Source organism: Phaseolus vulgaris, chromosome 8, assembly GCF_000499845.2.
Source record: "Phaseolus vulgaris cultivar G19833 chromosome 8, P. vulgaris v2.0, whole genome shotgun sequence".
Lineage (NCBI taxonomy): Eukaryota > Viridiplantae > Streptophyta > Magnoliopsida > Fabales > Fabaceae > Phaseolus > Phaseolus vulgaris.
This window is the reverse complement of record NC_023752.2, coordinates 35,904,450-35,921,557: the sequence shown is the minus strand read 5'-3', so window position 1 is coordinate 35,921,557 and position 17,108 is coordinate 35,904,450. Positions and strand designations below refer to the sequence as shown.

Sequence of the window (17,108 nt, the reverse complement as noted above, 5' to 3'; positions counted from 1 at the left end):
TATCACCAAGTGTTCAACATTTCTTGTGGACAAGTCCCTAGTTTTAATGGTGATAATGATCCTAATGTCTATTTAGAATGGGAGACTAAGGTTGACCATTATTTTCATGTGTATAAGGTCCAAGATGACCAAAAACTTAGTTTAGTTTCTTTATCCTTTTTGGGCTATGCCAAAGAATGGTGGCATAAAATTGTAATGGACATTATATATCACAAGAAACCTCCCGTGGTTTCTTGGAATGATTTGAAAGAGTGTATGCGTGCGAGGTTTGTTCCCCCTTCTAGGAAGGAACACTTGTTGAAGTTCCAACGGCTTCCTCAAGGACATAGGATGGTAGATGACTACTTTAAAGATTTTGAAACATTTTTTACTAAAATGAATATGCATGCTAATGAAGAGTCAAAGATTAAATGGTTTGTACGTGATTTGAGAAGAGATATTAGAGACTTTGTAGAATTAAAAGAATATTCTTCTTTAAAGAGAGTGTTTCACAAAGCCATCAAGGTGGAATCCTATCTCTTAAAAAAAACTTTCAATAATCCTCATGATAGTGATTTCTACAACTCTTTTAGGAAGGATGCACACAAAATTTCTACTCCAATTTCTCCTTCCAATTTTTCCAAACAAACCATGTTTCCAAAGAAAGTTTGTACTACAAAACCTTCTACTCCTAAGTCACCTACCAAAACTTCAAATATCAAATGTTTTAAATGTTTAGGTTTTGGGCACATAGCTCTTCATTGTCCACAAAAGCAAATCTTAAAGATCAACAAGGTAAAACAAGACCTAACTCACCCACCTACCACAAGTAAAAAAGAAAAAGACAAAGAAGGCCAAGTTGACATGGGTCTTATCCTTTCACCTCCAAGGTGTTTTCCTTCCTTATCTTTTTCATTATCCAAGGTTCCTATTTCACCAGCATCTTGGTTAAAAAATGTTAGGGATGATTTGTTCATACCTCCTAATGGTTGTCACCATTTAAGAGGTCTTTTTCCAAAACATCACATCATTCCCAAACAAATTTTTCCAACTTGGTCGATTTATAGAACCTCCTTTTCTGAAATCCCATTATTTACAAATGCTAAGTCATGTTTACATTTTTCTTCCACTTTGAATTGTAAAACTAAACTGACTTTGTTATATGCAGGGATTCAGAATTCGTGGACGAATTCTCTCCAACTCGAGGAGTATGATGAGAATCAAATAAATGAGGCTTTTATTAATGGAGGAAGAGGACATCCACCTTCACATTTGAAGTTCTTCCTTTTAGTCTTCTCAAAATTAAAAGAAGACATAAAATAAAGATGAGGCCGAAGCCCAAAGCCCAAGCCCAAACCCAAGAAGGCCAAAGCCCAAAGAGCCCAAGTCCATCCCATGAGGGGCAAGGCCAAGCTTTGTGTTCCGTCCGGTTGACCTGGGATGTCTTCGCGCGCGACCTCAACCGTCAGCTAGGGACTCCTTCCCACTGGTTACCTGTGGATTCCTGCAAAGAAGGACAAAAGGGCGCCCTAGCGGCCGTTTGCACTCCGACGCTCAAGTCAGCCAGCAAGAAACACCAAAAACTATGCACCTCCGTATCTGAGCACCGCGTATGGCACTCTGAAGGTGGTGAAAAGGAAACTCTGTCTAGTGTATATTTTCTCCCTCTGGCAAAGATCTTTCCCTAGTCCCCTGTGCGTAACCGCAAGGCTCGAGCAAGCAACTAGAGAGTTTCTGGGAAATTTGCCAAAAGTTCGAACCCCATTCCCAACATTCTCGGCGCTATTTAAACTACCCAAGCATTTAAAGCGCCTTAAAGCGCTTTTAATCATAAAACGTAACGCACTTAATTAACGCGCCTAATTAGAAAACGTAGCGCATTTAAGACGTTGAAACGCGTGGGAGCCTTTATAGTACCTTAAACACTCGAAACAGAAACTGTATTAAATGACTTTAATTACCTGGTGCCTGACTAAATGGTGTTTCTATTCTGACCTGGCTGTCGTACACGTGGAGGGCCTCACAGCGCCATGACCCCATCTGGGGACGTTTCTACGTGTGAGTCCTCCTGCTTGGGAGTGCTACTGCGCAAGGGGTGACTTTTTGGGTGCCAACTCATGCCCCCAATCATCTAGTCACTCACTTTGAGAGCGTATCTGCCTTCCTCTCGTACCTTGCACCTGGCTACCCTGGGCGTGACCCCCCTCTTGAGTCGTATCTGTCCCAAAGGCGTCTCTGGGGCGGCAGGGGTACTTCACGAGTCAGGCTGCCCTACACTGGCGCTATCACTATGGCCTTGAAGCCACCTTTCTCTTCTCTTTATCACTACCCCAGATTATCGGGACCTGAGGCCTTCCCACGGCGTCGCTCCCTCCATGGTCTTTCCTACCCATGGGTATCGGGGAACCGCACTGTGATTGCCTTGCCTTAATGATATTTGATCTTGGCGACGCCCTGGTTGGGCGACGCCTTCACCTAGGCGACGCCTCGCCTTGGCGACGCTTCCTCTTGGCGACGCTGGTACTTAGCGTCTCTTCACCTAGGCGACGCCTTGTGTTGACTTTGACTCCTGGCGTTGACTTTGACCTTGACTTTGTCAACGCCCGGATACGGGACGGTACACTTTGAAATACTCTTGTATAGTTTTAGGAGGTGTGGTTATTAAATAAAGGAGTGTGCAAATGTAAAATAAAGTCACATTGTCCATGTGACTTAGGAGAGTGGTGTAGGTGTAGTTTTTAGGAGGTGTCATAGTAGAAAAAGGTCACACTTCCCATGTGACTTGTTTTTGGTGGGAATTTCAAATGAGTTTATTTGAAATTTCCCACCTATTTTTCAGCACCTTAGGCTATAAATAGAGGTGCTCCCTTTGTATTTTTCAGATTGGAATTAAGAGTAAAGAAACTATACTCAAATTTTGAGTGATCATTGGAGAGCTTTTGAACCTTCTTCTCTAGTCTTATCTTGAAGGATCCATGGTGTCCGCAAGTGGCGGCAGCACACTCATCTAGGAGCAACCATTCTTCTAGTGGCGTGATCATCCAACCATACATCCATCTTCATGAGCACTCTCTTCTCCTTCCTTTCTTCTTTTGTTATTTCCTTGTCTTAGCTTGTTTCCTTGTTGTTTTTGGTTCGGCAGTTTCAGATTTTAATTGTGTTGCTTCGGTTCTTTTGTTGTTCTTTGCTGTTCTTCATCTTTCTTCTTCACTTTCCAGCTTTTGGTTCGGTACATTTTAATTTCCAGCATTCTATTTTAGTTTGCTTAGCTTTTGTGCCTTTTTGTTCGGTTCAATTTGACTATAATTGGAACTTCCATATGAGTTTGTGTTTTGGCACTAGTTTTGGTGAGTTCTTGTTCATAGAACCTTGATCCATTTCTATGATAAAGTGCCTATCTCTTAACCAACTCAAGATGATTCCTAAGAATGTCAAGAATCATTCTAATTGTGCTAGTGGAATCACATCAATAACAATGGAAAGATCCTTGGAAAAGGAACCATAGGTAAAGAAAATAGCTTTCTAATTCATGATGTTCTTTTGTGAAAGGGCTCAAACATAACCTACTAAACATAAGCCAGCTTTGTGATAGAGTATACCAAGTCACATTCAGAACTAACTTCTGTGAGATTCATCTACCAAACTCAAAGGAAGTTCTGCTGGTTGGTAAGAGATCAAATAATGTCTATTTACTTGATATCTCTAACTCTACATCTATTGGTTGTCTTTTGACAAAGCATGAAGAATCATGGCTTTGTCACAGAAGAATTGCACACATACATATGCATCACTTGAATAAATTGATTTCAAATGATCTTGTTATTGGCACCCAAACTCAAGTTTAAGAAGGAACATGTGTGTGAAGCTTGCCAAAAAGGGAAACAAACAAAACAATATTTTAAACTGAAAAACTTTGTTTCCACCTCAAAACCTCTTGAGCTACTACACATGGATCTTTTTGGTCCTTCAAGAACTATGAGCCTTGGAGGGAATTATTATGCTCTTGTGGTAGCAGATTATTTTTCCAGGTTTATGTGGACCATATTCTTACATTAAAAAATGGAGGCTTATTTTGAATTTAAGAAGCTAGTAAAGAGTCTATAAAACACCTGTTGCAGCAACATTGGTGCAATTAGGAGTGACCATGGTGGAGAATTTCGGAATGAGAAATTCAACAACTTTTGTAACAAGCTAAGCATCTTCCACAACTTCTCTGCACCAAGGTGATGTGAGTTGCTTTTATGATTGATCATTTAGGTGACACTTTTAGAATTAAGATTCAAATTGTTAAACAATTAAGAGTGAAAACCTAAGGAAAATCCCCACTGGACATTAACTTAACCAAGTGGTTAAGTACATGTGAAGGTTCATTTCACAAAGGCAAAAGGAAAACACAATTAAATGGTGAATATGATGACAATTATGGTGCAGAATTGAACAAGCACATAAGAACAAAAGAGTGGACCGAAATGGAATTCAAAGAAGCAAAACTAAGAACATGTTTATGAAAGAATGAAATGGAAATGGATAAATGGAAGAGATGATGAAAGAAGAACTTATGGATGGTGAAGCAAGGATGAATTACGCTACTTGATGGGGTGGAATCACCAAGATGAGGAAAAGGAAGCCGCCACTTGAGAGCATCATATCTCACAAGATAAGACCAATTTAGAGGAGACTCACTCACTCACTACTCATACAAAAATTGTGCAGAATTTCTTTACTATAATTTCAACTTGTCTTACAAAGGGGGAGGTCTCCTATTTATAAAATGACGAGCCTTGAAGAACAAGAAGGGAGAAGGATATAATGGACTATGCAAGGGGGCGACCTAGGGTTGGACTTTAGGTCAATGCCGCCCCTTCCTACACATTCTAGAAATTAGGATTTCCTTCCTTCCCTAATGGACTTCTCATGGCCCAATTTTATATCTTCACCTCCTATTTATGCTATATGGACCTACTCTTATTTATTCTACCATTTGGACTCCTCAAGTGAGCCCAACTTATTTACAACATTTTCTAAACAATTAAGAAGCCTAGCAGGAAGAACTTTAGGTGCTTTGGTTTATAGCTTCTTCTTCTATTGATGCTTTCTTGAGGGTTGGTGGGGCCCGAATTTGTATACTGAGATGACTGACCCTTTTAGGAAGTCCGTGTTGTGTCCTTAGTCATCAGTAGGTTTTGTTAGAAAGCATGGCTTTAAACTAGAGGGGGGTGAATTGTTTAAAGAGGGTTTTCGTAAACTTTTAAGGCAAGAACGAAATTACTTCAAGAAACAAATGATAAGAAATTCAATTTGCCAAAACACAAAGCAAAAACAATAGCACCAGAAAAACAATCGGTTGTTTATACCAGTTTGCAAATATTAAAACTGAATTTAAAGAGATTAAGGATAGAGAGAATGCACACAGATGTTTATACTAGTTCACTCTAAACCCAGAGCTACATCCAGTCTTCTCAGAAACCACTAAGGAATTCCACTAAGCAATCAAACCTAGATCACTTACACCACAACCAAGAAAGTGACCTTGATCCCCTCAAGACACACACTTCTCTTGGCCAACACACCAACACTAAGAATGTTGATCTTGATCCCCTCAAGAACACACAACACTTCTCAGCAACCACACAAAGTTTCTTTCAATAGATACAAGGATTACACTTGTTACAGAATGAAATCTGAAATCGATACAAGAGAAAATCCTATCTCACACTCTTTGATCAAACTCAATCTTTAAGCAATCTCAACTCTTTCAAAATCAGTAAGTTGTGAAAAACCCAAATTTGTTTTTCTTTGTTTGTTATCAAATCTTAACAAACTATTAATTGCATTTAAAGATTTGTCAAAACATTAAAAACTGGAGCGTAAACAGTTAGAAAATCATTTAATGCTTAGTCAAAGCACAAACGATTTTTCTGTTATGGTACCAAAACAAACAATCGATTGTTTCCACGAATCAATCGGTTGTTTTGGTTTTGACAGCAAGTCAACCATAAAAACAATTTTCAACCTTTTCTAAAAAAACACCTAAGTATAAAACAATAGGTTGTTTTGACAAAACAATCGGTGGTTTTTCACTTAGTTTGAAAAACATTTTTCTTTTAAAAAGATTGAGAATGCCTATGCTTTGGATTCAATTAAGAGTGGATTACAAAACTCAATATACCCCAGATCCTATCTTAGACAACTTAGCAACAACAAGCACAACCTAGCCTTCAACATCCTTCAAAGGGTTTGGATTCTTCAAAGCTTGAACTCCACTTGGTTCAACAATCTCCCCTTATTTGATGAAGACAAATCCCTGATGCTTGGGTTGTACCTGATTGAATCTGAAGCAGTTCCTGCAAAGCACAATTTTAAGCAAAGCATAGAACTTCTGATATTTGGTTAGCACATAAACAAATATAGAAATTCAGAGCATAATATCAGAGCAAACAATAAACAAATATAGGAGCAAAAACCTATGAGGTTTCACTCATACAAACTGTTTTGCAGAAATAAAAAGAAACTGAAACCAAACACAACATACATCTCCCCCTATTTGTCTTCACAAATAAATAAAAAGAAGAGATGAAAAAGATAAATGTTCTTAATACATCAGATTTAAAACAACAAAAGCAGAAAAAAATAGAAAATCTGATACAACCATAAAAAACAATCGGTTGTTTCGATACATCAACCGATTGTTTTTCTCTTGATTCATCATTATCAGCATATTGAAGATCAAAGATTTGGTTTTGTACTGCCTCAATCTGTTCATCTAGGGTCATGAAACGTGCATCCATGCTGTCAAACTTGTTATCAAACCTCTGGAAATTGTTGACACATAGATCATGGAGATTTCTTTGGTTCTCCGCAAAGCCATCAAGCCTATTGACCATGTATCTCTCAAAAGAAGACATGGTTGGCATTCTTTCTTCTTGATTTCCAGCATCAGCACTTGGTCCAGCATCTTGATTTGCTTCAGGTTGATCTTCATGTTGAAAATCCATATCTGCAGCATGTTCATCTTGTTCATGATCAGTAGCAACACTAGTTGAGGCTCCAAACTCACCATCTTTGCTAATCCATTTGCCACCTACTTTGGTGAAACCCATTTTACTGAGAGATCCATTGTTCAACTCTTGAGTTGACTTGACCAACTCAGATGTTTCATCCTCTAGGTTCACTTCAAAATAGAGTAGAAATTTAGAAACCAAAACAGCATATGGATAATGATAGTCACTTAGCCTCATTGCCTTTTTCATGTGCTCTTTGATGATGTGGATCCAATTAATTCTGATCTTCTTCATAATGCAGAAGATGTACACCAAATCCTCTTCTGTAAGCACATAATGATTGCTCCCCCTTGGAGTTAGAATCCAAGTCTCAATGAGGGCTAGCAACCTTTCATCAAGCCTTAAGCCACAAACAGAGCAAGTCCTAACTTGTGCATTTTGGTTCTTCAAGCAACTCTTGTAGTATTGAACTTTGTTGAAGTCCTCCACTACACCAAGGTTTCCCTTGTTGATTCTGAGGCCAGAGTACTTTAGACCAGCAACAACAGCCCACACTTCATGTGTAATCTCAATATCTACACCTTTTACATGAGAAACACGGCTGTTTCCCTCAAACTTGAGATTTGTGTAGAAAACTCTTATCAAATCTGGATAGATGCTGCCTTTCATCTCCAAGAACTTTCTGAGGGACTGATCTTTAAGGAGCCTTCTGACATTGTCTAGCTTTCAGCTTTTCAGCCAATCAAAGCAAACAACTTTAGGGTTGTTTATCACTTTGGTGCTAGTCTCAAATCTATATCTCTCAATTAGATCATTATCACCATAAAACCATCCTTCAAGCCTTCCTCCAGACTTTACTGCTCTGGATTTGACTCTTCTTGAGGTGGGAGGAGTTGAGTCCATGATGGCAGAGAAGAAACAGAGAGAAGCTCACACAAGATTTGCAAGAGATGTTGCAATTGGTTGTTCTTGTGGAGGAGATCAGTTGACCATGTCTTGCAATTGGTTGTTCACTTAAAGAAGCACATGAACTTACCTCACTTGAGCTACATGATTTATCATCATCTTCAACAATCAAGCAAATGTTTGCTTTCTCATCTTCACTTGAGGAGGAGCTTGATGATGATACCTCATTCTCATCCCAAGCTATGTAGGATCTCTTTGTCTTGCCCTTCTTTTCCTTGTAGCTAGGCTTTTTCTCCTTGCTTTTGTTTGGACAATATGCCTTTATATGTCCTTGTTCACCACACCCAAAACAAGTATAGTTATTGGAATTAAAATCATTGGATTTCTTGTTTCCATACCTATCTTTGTTGTTGTCCTTGTTGCGGTTCCTCTTCAAGAATTTGCTAAACTTTCTTGACAGCAAGCTAAGGTTTTCCTCATCACTATCATCATTGGATTCTTGTTTGCCTTTATGCTTGGAAGCTTTTAAGGCTATGCTCCTTACATGCTTTTGTGCTTGACAACTTTTAAGGCAATACTCCTTACATGCTTGTCTTCGCTTTCTTGAACATTGAGTCGATTCATCTCTAACTCATGTTCCCTAAGCATGCCAAACAAAGAAGCCATACTCAAGGATGTTAGATCTTTAGATTCGGAAATAGCAGTTACCTTAGGTTGCCATGCTCTATCAAGACATTTCAAGATCTTGATGTTTAGCTCTTCCTTTTCAAAGGTCTTGTCAAGGCTCATGAGATGATTGATGATGTGCGTGAATCTTTTATGCACTTCAACAATTGTTTCACCTTTGAGCATTCTGAACATCTCATACTCTTGGATTAGAGTATGCTTCCCAACTCTATTCACCTCATTTGTACCTTCATGAGTTACCTCCAAGGTGTCCCACATTTCTTTTGATGATTTGCTTTGAGAGACCCTAAAAAACTCATCTGAATTTAAAGCAGAGGTTATTATATTTTTGGCAATGCAATCGAATTTGGCCTTCTTGCTTTCTGAATCAGTCCATTGAGACCAAGGCTTTTCAATGATAGATCCATATTTTCCAAACTTTGGGATAAAAGGACCATTTTCAATTGCATCCCAAATTCCTTTGTCAAGTGATTCCATAAAGATTTTCATTTTCACTTTCCAAAATTGGTAGTTCAAACCACAAAATAGAGGTGGTCTATTGATTGAAGCACCTTCCCCAAAAGGTAGTCTATCAGCCATCAAAAACAGTTTTTAGGATCACACTAGAATAAATTTCAAGAACCAAGCTCTTGATGCCAATTGTTAGAAAGTATGGCTTTAAACTAGTGGGGGGGGGGGGGGGGTGGGGGGGTAAATTGTTTAAAGAGGGTTTTCGCAAACTTTTAAGGAAAGAATGAAATTACTTCAAGAAACAAATGATAAGAAATTCAGTTTGCCAAACCACAAAGCAAAAACAACAACACCAGAAAAACAATCGGTTGTTTATACCAGTTTGCAAATATTAAAACTGAATTTAAAGAGATTAAGGATAGAGAGAATGCACACAGATGTTTATACTAGTTCACTCTAAACCCAAAGCTACATCTAGTTTTCTCATAAACCACTGAGGAATTCCACTAAGCAATCAAACCTAAATCACTTACACCACAACCAAGAAAGTGACCTTGATCCCCTCAAGACGCACACTTCTCTTGGCCAACACACCAACACTAAGAATGCTGATCTTGATCCCCTCAAGAACACACAACACTTCTCCACAACCACACAAAGTTTCTTTCAACAGATACAAGGATTACACTTGTTACATAATGAAGTCTGAAATCAATACAAGAGAAAATCCTATCTCACACTCTTTGATCAAACTCAATCTCTAAGCAATCTCAACTCTTTCAAAATCAGTAAGTTGTGAAAAACCCAAATCTATTTTTCTATTTGTAAAACAAAGTTCTTTTTTGTTAACAAATCTTAACAAACTATTAATTGCATTTAAAGATTGGCCAAAGCATTAAAAACTAGAGCGTAAACCGTTAGAAAATCATTTAATGCTTAATCAAAGCACAAACCATTTTTCTGTTATGGTACCAACACAAACAATTGATTGTTTCCACGAATCAATCAGTTGTTTTGGTTTTGACAGCAAGTCAACCATAAAAACAGTTTTCAACCTTTTCTAAAAAAACACCTAAGTATAAAACAATCGGTTGTTTCGACAAAACAATCGGTTGTTTTTCACTTAGTTTGAAAAACATTTTTATTTTAAAAAAATTGAGAATGCCTATGCTTTGGATTCAATCAAGAGTGGATTACAAAACTCAATCTACCCCAGAACCTATCTAAGACAGCTTAGCAACAGCAAGCACAACCTAGCCTTCAACATCCTTCAAAGGGTTTGGATTCTTCAAAGCTTGAACACGACTTGGTTCAACAGGTTTGTATCACAAGGACACCTCAGCAAAATGGAGTGGTGAAGAGAAAGAACATATCACTTGAATAACTAACAAGAACAATTCTTAATGAATTATCCTTACCTAAGTGCTTTTGGGCTGATGCGGTAAGTACAACATGCTTCGTGATGAATGGTGTTCTTATCACGCCAATTTTGAAAAAGACTCCATATGAGCTACTAAATGGAAGGAAGCCTCACATAGGACACCTAAAGGTATTTGGATGCAAATGCTACATCCTAAACAATGGTAAAGAGAATCTTGGTAAGTTTGATGCAAAAGCTGACAAAGGTTCCAATCTATTCCAAGGGAATCTCATCTTAAAGTTGCCAAGAGAATCCTAAAATATCTTAAAGGAATAACATCCGTGGGTTTATGGTATCCTTCACACTCTCCTATTCATTTAGTACGATACTCTGATTCTAATTTTGCAGGATGTAAATTGGATAGAAAGAGCACAAGTGGGACATACCATCTACTTGATTCAAGCCTTATATCATGGCACAACAAAAAGCAAGATTGTGTAGCCTTGTGAACTGCTGAAGCTAAGTATATAGCTGCAGGGAGCTGTTGTGCAAAGTCCTTATGGATCAAGCAATAGCTAGAGGACTTTGGGTTGAAAGTCAGCAAGGTCCCTTTATTTTGTGACAACACGAGTGCAATAAATCTCAGAAAAAATTAGGTTCAGCACTCCAGAACCAAACACATTGAGATTCGACATCACTTTATTCGTGATCATGTCAGTAATGGTGACTGTGAGATTCAATTCGTTGCCACTGAAAGCCAGCTTGCAGACATTTTCACAAAACCCTTATCCAAAGACAAGTTTTATTCATTAAGAAATGAATTGGGAATAGTTTATCTACAAGCCTTATCTTAAATTCATGCTGTTTTTTAATCCTTCTTTCATTCTATTTGTGAAGACAAATAGGGGGAGAAGTGATTTTTAGGTTGTAATGTTCCTATATTTGCATTTGTTTTGCTTTGCACATTTGATTGAACATTGCTCTAACTGGTTTTTTGACTTGTTGTAAAACTCTTATACATATTTTAATCGGTTATTCCTGCGAAATAACCGATTGTTTTTCTGATGCTGCACCTATGCATGTTTGACTGGTTTCTCACATTGATTATGTTGATGTTCCTTTTAGGAAAATTTGGCTTATGTTCCTTTTTGGAAATGATCTAGTGGAAACTAGTTTATGGTGCCTGATTAATCTGGAATAGATTATCCTATATTTCCAATTTTGCTTGTGAATGCAAGTTAAGCAAGATTCTAAACAGAACATTCCAAAAAGCATCCCAGGGATTTGTCTTCATCAAATAGGGGGAGATTGTAGAACATGGAAGCTTTGATGAACAAAATCTGTGATGAAGGCTTGATGCTTTGCTGCTTTGTTTGGAGCTTAGTTCTAGGGTGTTTAGAATTCTTGTAAATATCATTCTTAATCCTATGCACAAGATGAATCGATCTGTTTTAAAAGAGAAAAATGTTTTTCTAAGCAAAGAGAAAAACAACCGGTTGAAATCACGATATAATCGGTTGTTTTACACTTAGCTTGTTTGAAGGTTTTCAAAACTGTTTTTGACTTAGTTGACTAACTGTCAAAACCAATTCAACCGGTTAAAACGACATTTCAACCGGTTGATTGTCACATTTCTTAATAGGACTCCTATTTATAGGAGAAAGTCTCATAAAACCAATCAAATGAGAATGCGACAAGTGCCACCACCTTATTGGTGTAAATACTCTCAATTGAGGAGAAGACATGTGGAGTTTCATGCCTTCCTTGCCTACATTTCTATTTGGATTTGAAAAACAGTATTTATTCCATATACAGAAATTAAAATATGGGTCTAATATAAATTATTTTAGATATGTGTGACTTTTTTGTTTGGGTGGTGAAGTATGACTTTATATATCCATCCACGTATGACTTTATCATATGTTTTTTAACTTAAATTATATATCGAGAGGAATTATTTGAATTATAAGGCCAAAACAATACAAAGTCAAAAGATAATAGTATAATAAATTTAGAAAGTAGAAATCTCATGTTCATATCATCAAGTGGGTAATATTGAGACAAAGTCTAAAGTGATATTTGATTTAGTTAACGAGCTTCCCAGAATAAAATAATATCACAGTAACGTCTTACCGAAACACTTATTTCTTTTTGATGTGGAAAATTTCATCGGTCTTCTCTTTGATCGAGCACGCAGAAGCATACGCATGTAATTGTGATAGAATGGTTGATCATGATAGAGAAGTAATTAGGAAATTATGAAGTGCAAACCAGTTCAATGGTTCATCCTTATAAATAGCAAGCTTGAGATGAATCAAAATTCAATATATTCTCAGAAGCAGAAACATTTAAGATAAGAAAAAAATGAAAGCTGTGTACTTGGTTGTTGCCATCTTGGGTTTGACATGCTTAGTTGTGTCTGCCTATGACCCTAGCCCTCTGCAAGATTTTTGCGTGGGAGCCAAAGAAAGTGATGGTGGTATGTAGAAGCAATCCTCGTTGGATGTTGTGTTATTATTGTAATTTGATTTCTTAATTATAATTTTGGGTTGTTAATGTGCAGTATTTGTGAATGGAAAATTCTGCAAAGATACGAAGGTGGTGAAAGCTGAAGATTTCTTCAAGCATGTGGAACCTGCGAAGACTGAGAATCCACTAGGATCACAAGTGACTCAAGTGTTTGTTGATCAACTACCTGGACTAAACACATTGGGCATATCTTTGGCTCGCATAGATTTTGCACCAAAGGGTTTAAACCCTCCCCACACTCACCCTCGGGGCACAGAGATCCTTATTGTTGTTGAGGGTACTCTTTATGTTGGATTTGTTACTTCCAATCAAGATGGAAACCGTCTCTTTACCAAAGTTTTGAACAAGGGCGATGTCTTTGTCTTCCCAATTGGTCTCATTCATTTCCAACTTAATGTTGGATACGGCAATGCTGTTGCAATTGCTGGTCTTAGCAGCCAAAATCCAGGAACTATCACTATTGCAAATGCTTTGTTTAAATCTGATCCACCTATTTCTCCTGAGGTTCTAACCAAGGCTTTTCAGGTCGACAAGAGCACAATTGATTATCTTCAAAAGCAATCTTGGTATGACAACAACTAATTTCTATTTTTCGACTATGGACCCTCATTTCTCCTCTCCTCTCGATAATTCACTCTTGTAATAACTATATCTATTTACTTTCTTCTTTCATCTAATTAATCTCTTGTTTCAAAGTTTAGATGAGCAATAAAAGCCCTATTTTACTTTTATCCTTTTCCAGTGTATTTTCCACTTAACCATTGTGAAACACTTTTATATGTCTCCTTTTTATCATTAATCTCTTATAAGATCTTCTATCACTCACACCACTATAATAAAATTATTAAATAAAAATTAATTTTAAAGATCAAAATGATTAATTATTATATTGATTTTGTTGAACAAGATGTTTTGATGTCTCCAAAACCAAGAGAAAAGCTTGAAGACCTTGTTGTTGGGTGTGTGTGTTGTCTAATTGTTTGACACTTGTTAATTCAGTCCTTAAGATGATCCAAATTCATTTGAATCTTTAACCTTTTGAAAAGATGAGTTTCTAAAATGCTGTTGAAACCGGTTGTCCATACACTACACATAGTTTTGTATTAAAAAAAAACTAGTTAAGCATGATTACTTGGTCCCAACCTCTATTAATTTGGACTCTTCCACTGGTTGCAATCCATTGCCTTATATAGTAGCAACACTCGTGCCCTCCCGTTTGTTTATTGCATTACAATTCAATATTAATGAAAACATTATAATAATATTTATTTCACAAGATAGGAAATTAATAATGAAAAATTACAAAAACTATAGTTGCAACCATGTCAGTTTCTAACACTTTAAACATGGTTGGCCACTGCATATAACAATGTTATATTAGGTGTATGAGATAATTAATAAAACAAACTCGTTAGAGGATGTTTAAGTAATACATATAGGTAAGTTGATAATATAATTACCACTTGCTTGCTTGAGGTATGTGGGTGGTTTCTTATGCATGACCAAAACCACGCAATAATGTGATTATTTAGGTATATCACAAGTAATTACCAATGATGTCTACATTTAGAAAAAAAGTAATATAACTTTAAAGGATGGAATACTAATAATTGTTGACTTAAAATATGTACTTTCTCATTAATATAAGGGACAACATATATATATATATATATATATATATATATATATATATTCCCATGTAACTAGACAGTCCGTGATGTATGTGTGGGTTTCAGCTTTGATATTTTTCATATGATTAATTAATTGGGGATCCATGAATCCATACACATAATGTTTCCCGTCATTAATACATACTCTTGACAAAATACGTGCAAGTATAATTAATATTATATAGAATAAAATGAAATAATGTTTGAGACTTACATCATCCAAAACTAAATGACAAATATATTTAGCTTTTGGTTGCCAACTGCAACCTGTAATACACCAGACAAATGTATATATAAGGGGATGTCATTAATTCTTCCAAAAATAGTAGCATCACACAAAACCTCCATTGGGTTTGTACCTATAGCCACAATAACCTCTAATAATGAGGGTATAGGATTGTCGATAGAAATAGTTTTATTCTCTCTCTATGCACTTGGTTTTTGATGATCTTACTGCAAAATAAACAACATTTTCATTAAATAAAATATACAAAATGTATTCATACTTAAATAAAAATTAATAATTATAATTTATTTTCTTACCAGGGGTTATGCAATAGATTGAACAAGCTGTCTAGGCCAGGAGACGAATGTCTGAAATGTTTATGTCATACTAGTTACCTCATTCGTTGGCACAGGAATTGTAGCATCAACAACTCACACTACAAGAAAAAATCCAATTATGTATGGATTTACCCACATACTTTTGGAAGTGAGTAAATTTTCTAAACCCACTAACATTTTCGTAGGTAATGTTGTTTATGGATAAATGGAAGATAAGCCCAAAAATATGTGGGTCATAAACACTTACCTATTGATAAAGGGTGGTGGAAAAATAATTATTTTTGGTCTGTAAATTTGATTACTATTTAATGATTTTCTTGTAATGATATGTCTTCTATTATAACATATGTGTCATACTACCAACCATAAATTTAACTAGAACCTAAGTTATAATTAGCAACTCTGTGAGAGGGAGGGTCAAATAATACCTATCAAAATAGGTGACAAATAATAAAAATGTTGAACCAAAATAACCTAATGGTTTTCTCACTGTAGCAGTAGGAGCAGCTATCTCGTCATTTATGGAGTTATAGATGCAATGATGGAAACAATAACAATAGTATCGATGGAAATGTTTTTGCCCTTAGACATATGTTACCTGAATCCATTCGTGTAACCTCATCTCTTGGCTAACAATTTTATAATTATAACACAAAGTTAAGTTCGTTATATGACACGTCTTACTATGATATAAAATAATACAGTTATTTGCAAATATATTCTCACATTTTTTTTATCTTAAATTAACAATTTTTTTCCTTATAATCAAATAACAGTCCTTTGTTGTACTTATAGCATTAATATGGGGTTGTTTATTTAGTCCTTCTCATGCCAGGTATCAATATATAAAATAATACAATAATTTTAAAACTATATTGAGATGCTTTTGGAGTGATTGATGAAATTCTAATAGGTTCTGAACCACCAGACATGCACTGATCACCTCAATGAAATGATATTTTGTCCACTTCATAAGTTCCCACACAAGTTCATATATCAATTAAATTTAAATATAAATTCAAAACATAATGAAATAAAATTTAGTTTTGAATAAGTTTGAAGGGTATGTTGTCATAACTAGTAAATAGGTCTTGAAACCAAACTATTAGTAAATGATTATATAGATGCAAAAACAAGTTTATGAAGTTTATGCACATTGTAAAGAAATACTAAAAGAGTTGGAAACATTCAAAAAGATAAATTATGTAGCGTCTAATATAATCCCAATAATTATGTGACTAACCAAAAGTTAGAAATTCACACTCGTAAGAAATGAAGGAACACAATGCACATACATTACAAGCCTAAAATAAAAGAAATTTTAACTTATTTAAGCCAAGCAAAACTAGAAGTATTCCAAGATAATCCAAATTGTATGACACCTAAAATATTTGGAGATTGTTAAGAGTCCATGGAGGAAACCTGTACCAAAAATCACTCAAATAACTTCTTCTGGCTACAACCTTGTGGCTTACAAGAGGAATCATAGGCTTGATAAGGGTGAGGTGCAAGCTCATGTTGAGAGGATCACAATCAGATAAACAAGAGCAGTGCCTCTTATTTCTTCTATTGCCTTATATTTTGATCCTTTTTGGCACTCTAGATTTACCGTAACCTGGAAAATATCAAACACAAAAAGAGTGTTGAAAACTTACATTCAAAAACCTCATTTCAACACATTCTAATTGGTAAAAATTGATGTGGCCCCAAGAAGAGAAAGTATTGGAAAAGAGTGTTAAAAAATGTGTTCCTATCATCTCTAAACATAAGTTACGAACATGAATTTTGAACCCATTGCAAGCAGACAGATGATAGACACATTTAGAAAATTAAAACATCATTGACTAAAATCTTCGGTGATAGAATTATTTGTATTCATCAGTAAGAGTAACAACTTCTAATTTTTTTTAGCTCTTCACAATTAAAATCAAAATAAGTAGAATTGATTTAAGATTCCCAGAA

At 36.0% G+C, this 17,108-nt stretch overlaps 1 protein-coding gene across 1 annotated transcript; it reads left to right on the top strand.

The window, feature by feature from the left end:
- Nucleotides 1-12,534: 12,534 nt before the first annotated feature.
- On the top strand, nucleotides 12,535-13,643 carry LOC137824375 (germin-like protein subfamily 1 member 7). Its single transcript, XM_068630010.1, has 2 exons — nucleotides 12,535-12,862; nucleotides 12,947-13,643. Exons 1-2 carry the CDS (start codon nucleotides 12,748-12,750, stop codon nucleotides 13,492-13,494), a joined length of 663 nt encoding a protein of 220 aa, XP_068486111.1. The 5' UTR covers nucleotides 12,535-12,747; the 3' UTR covers nucleotides 13,495-13,643.
- Nucleotides 13,644-17,108: the final 3,465 nt, after the last annotated feature.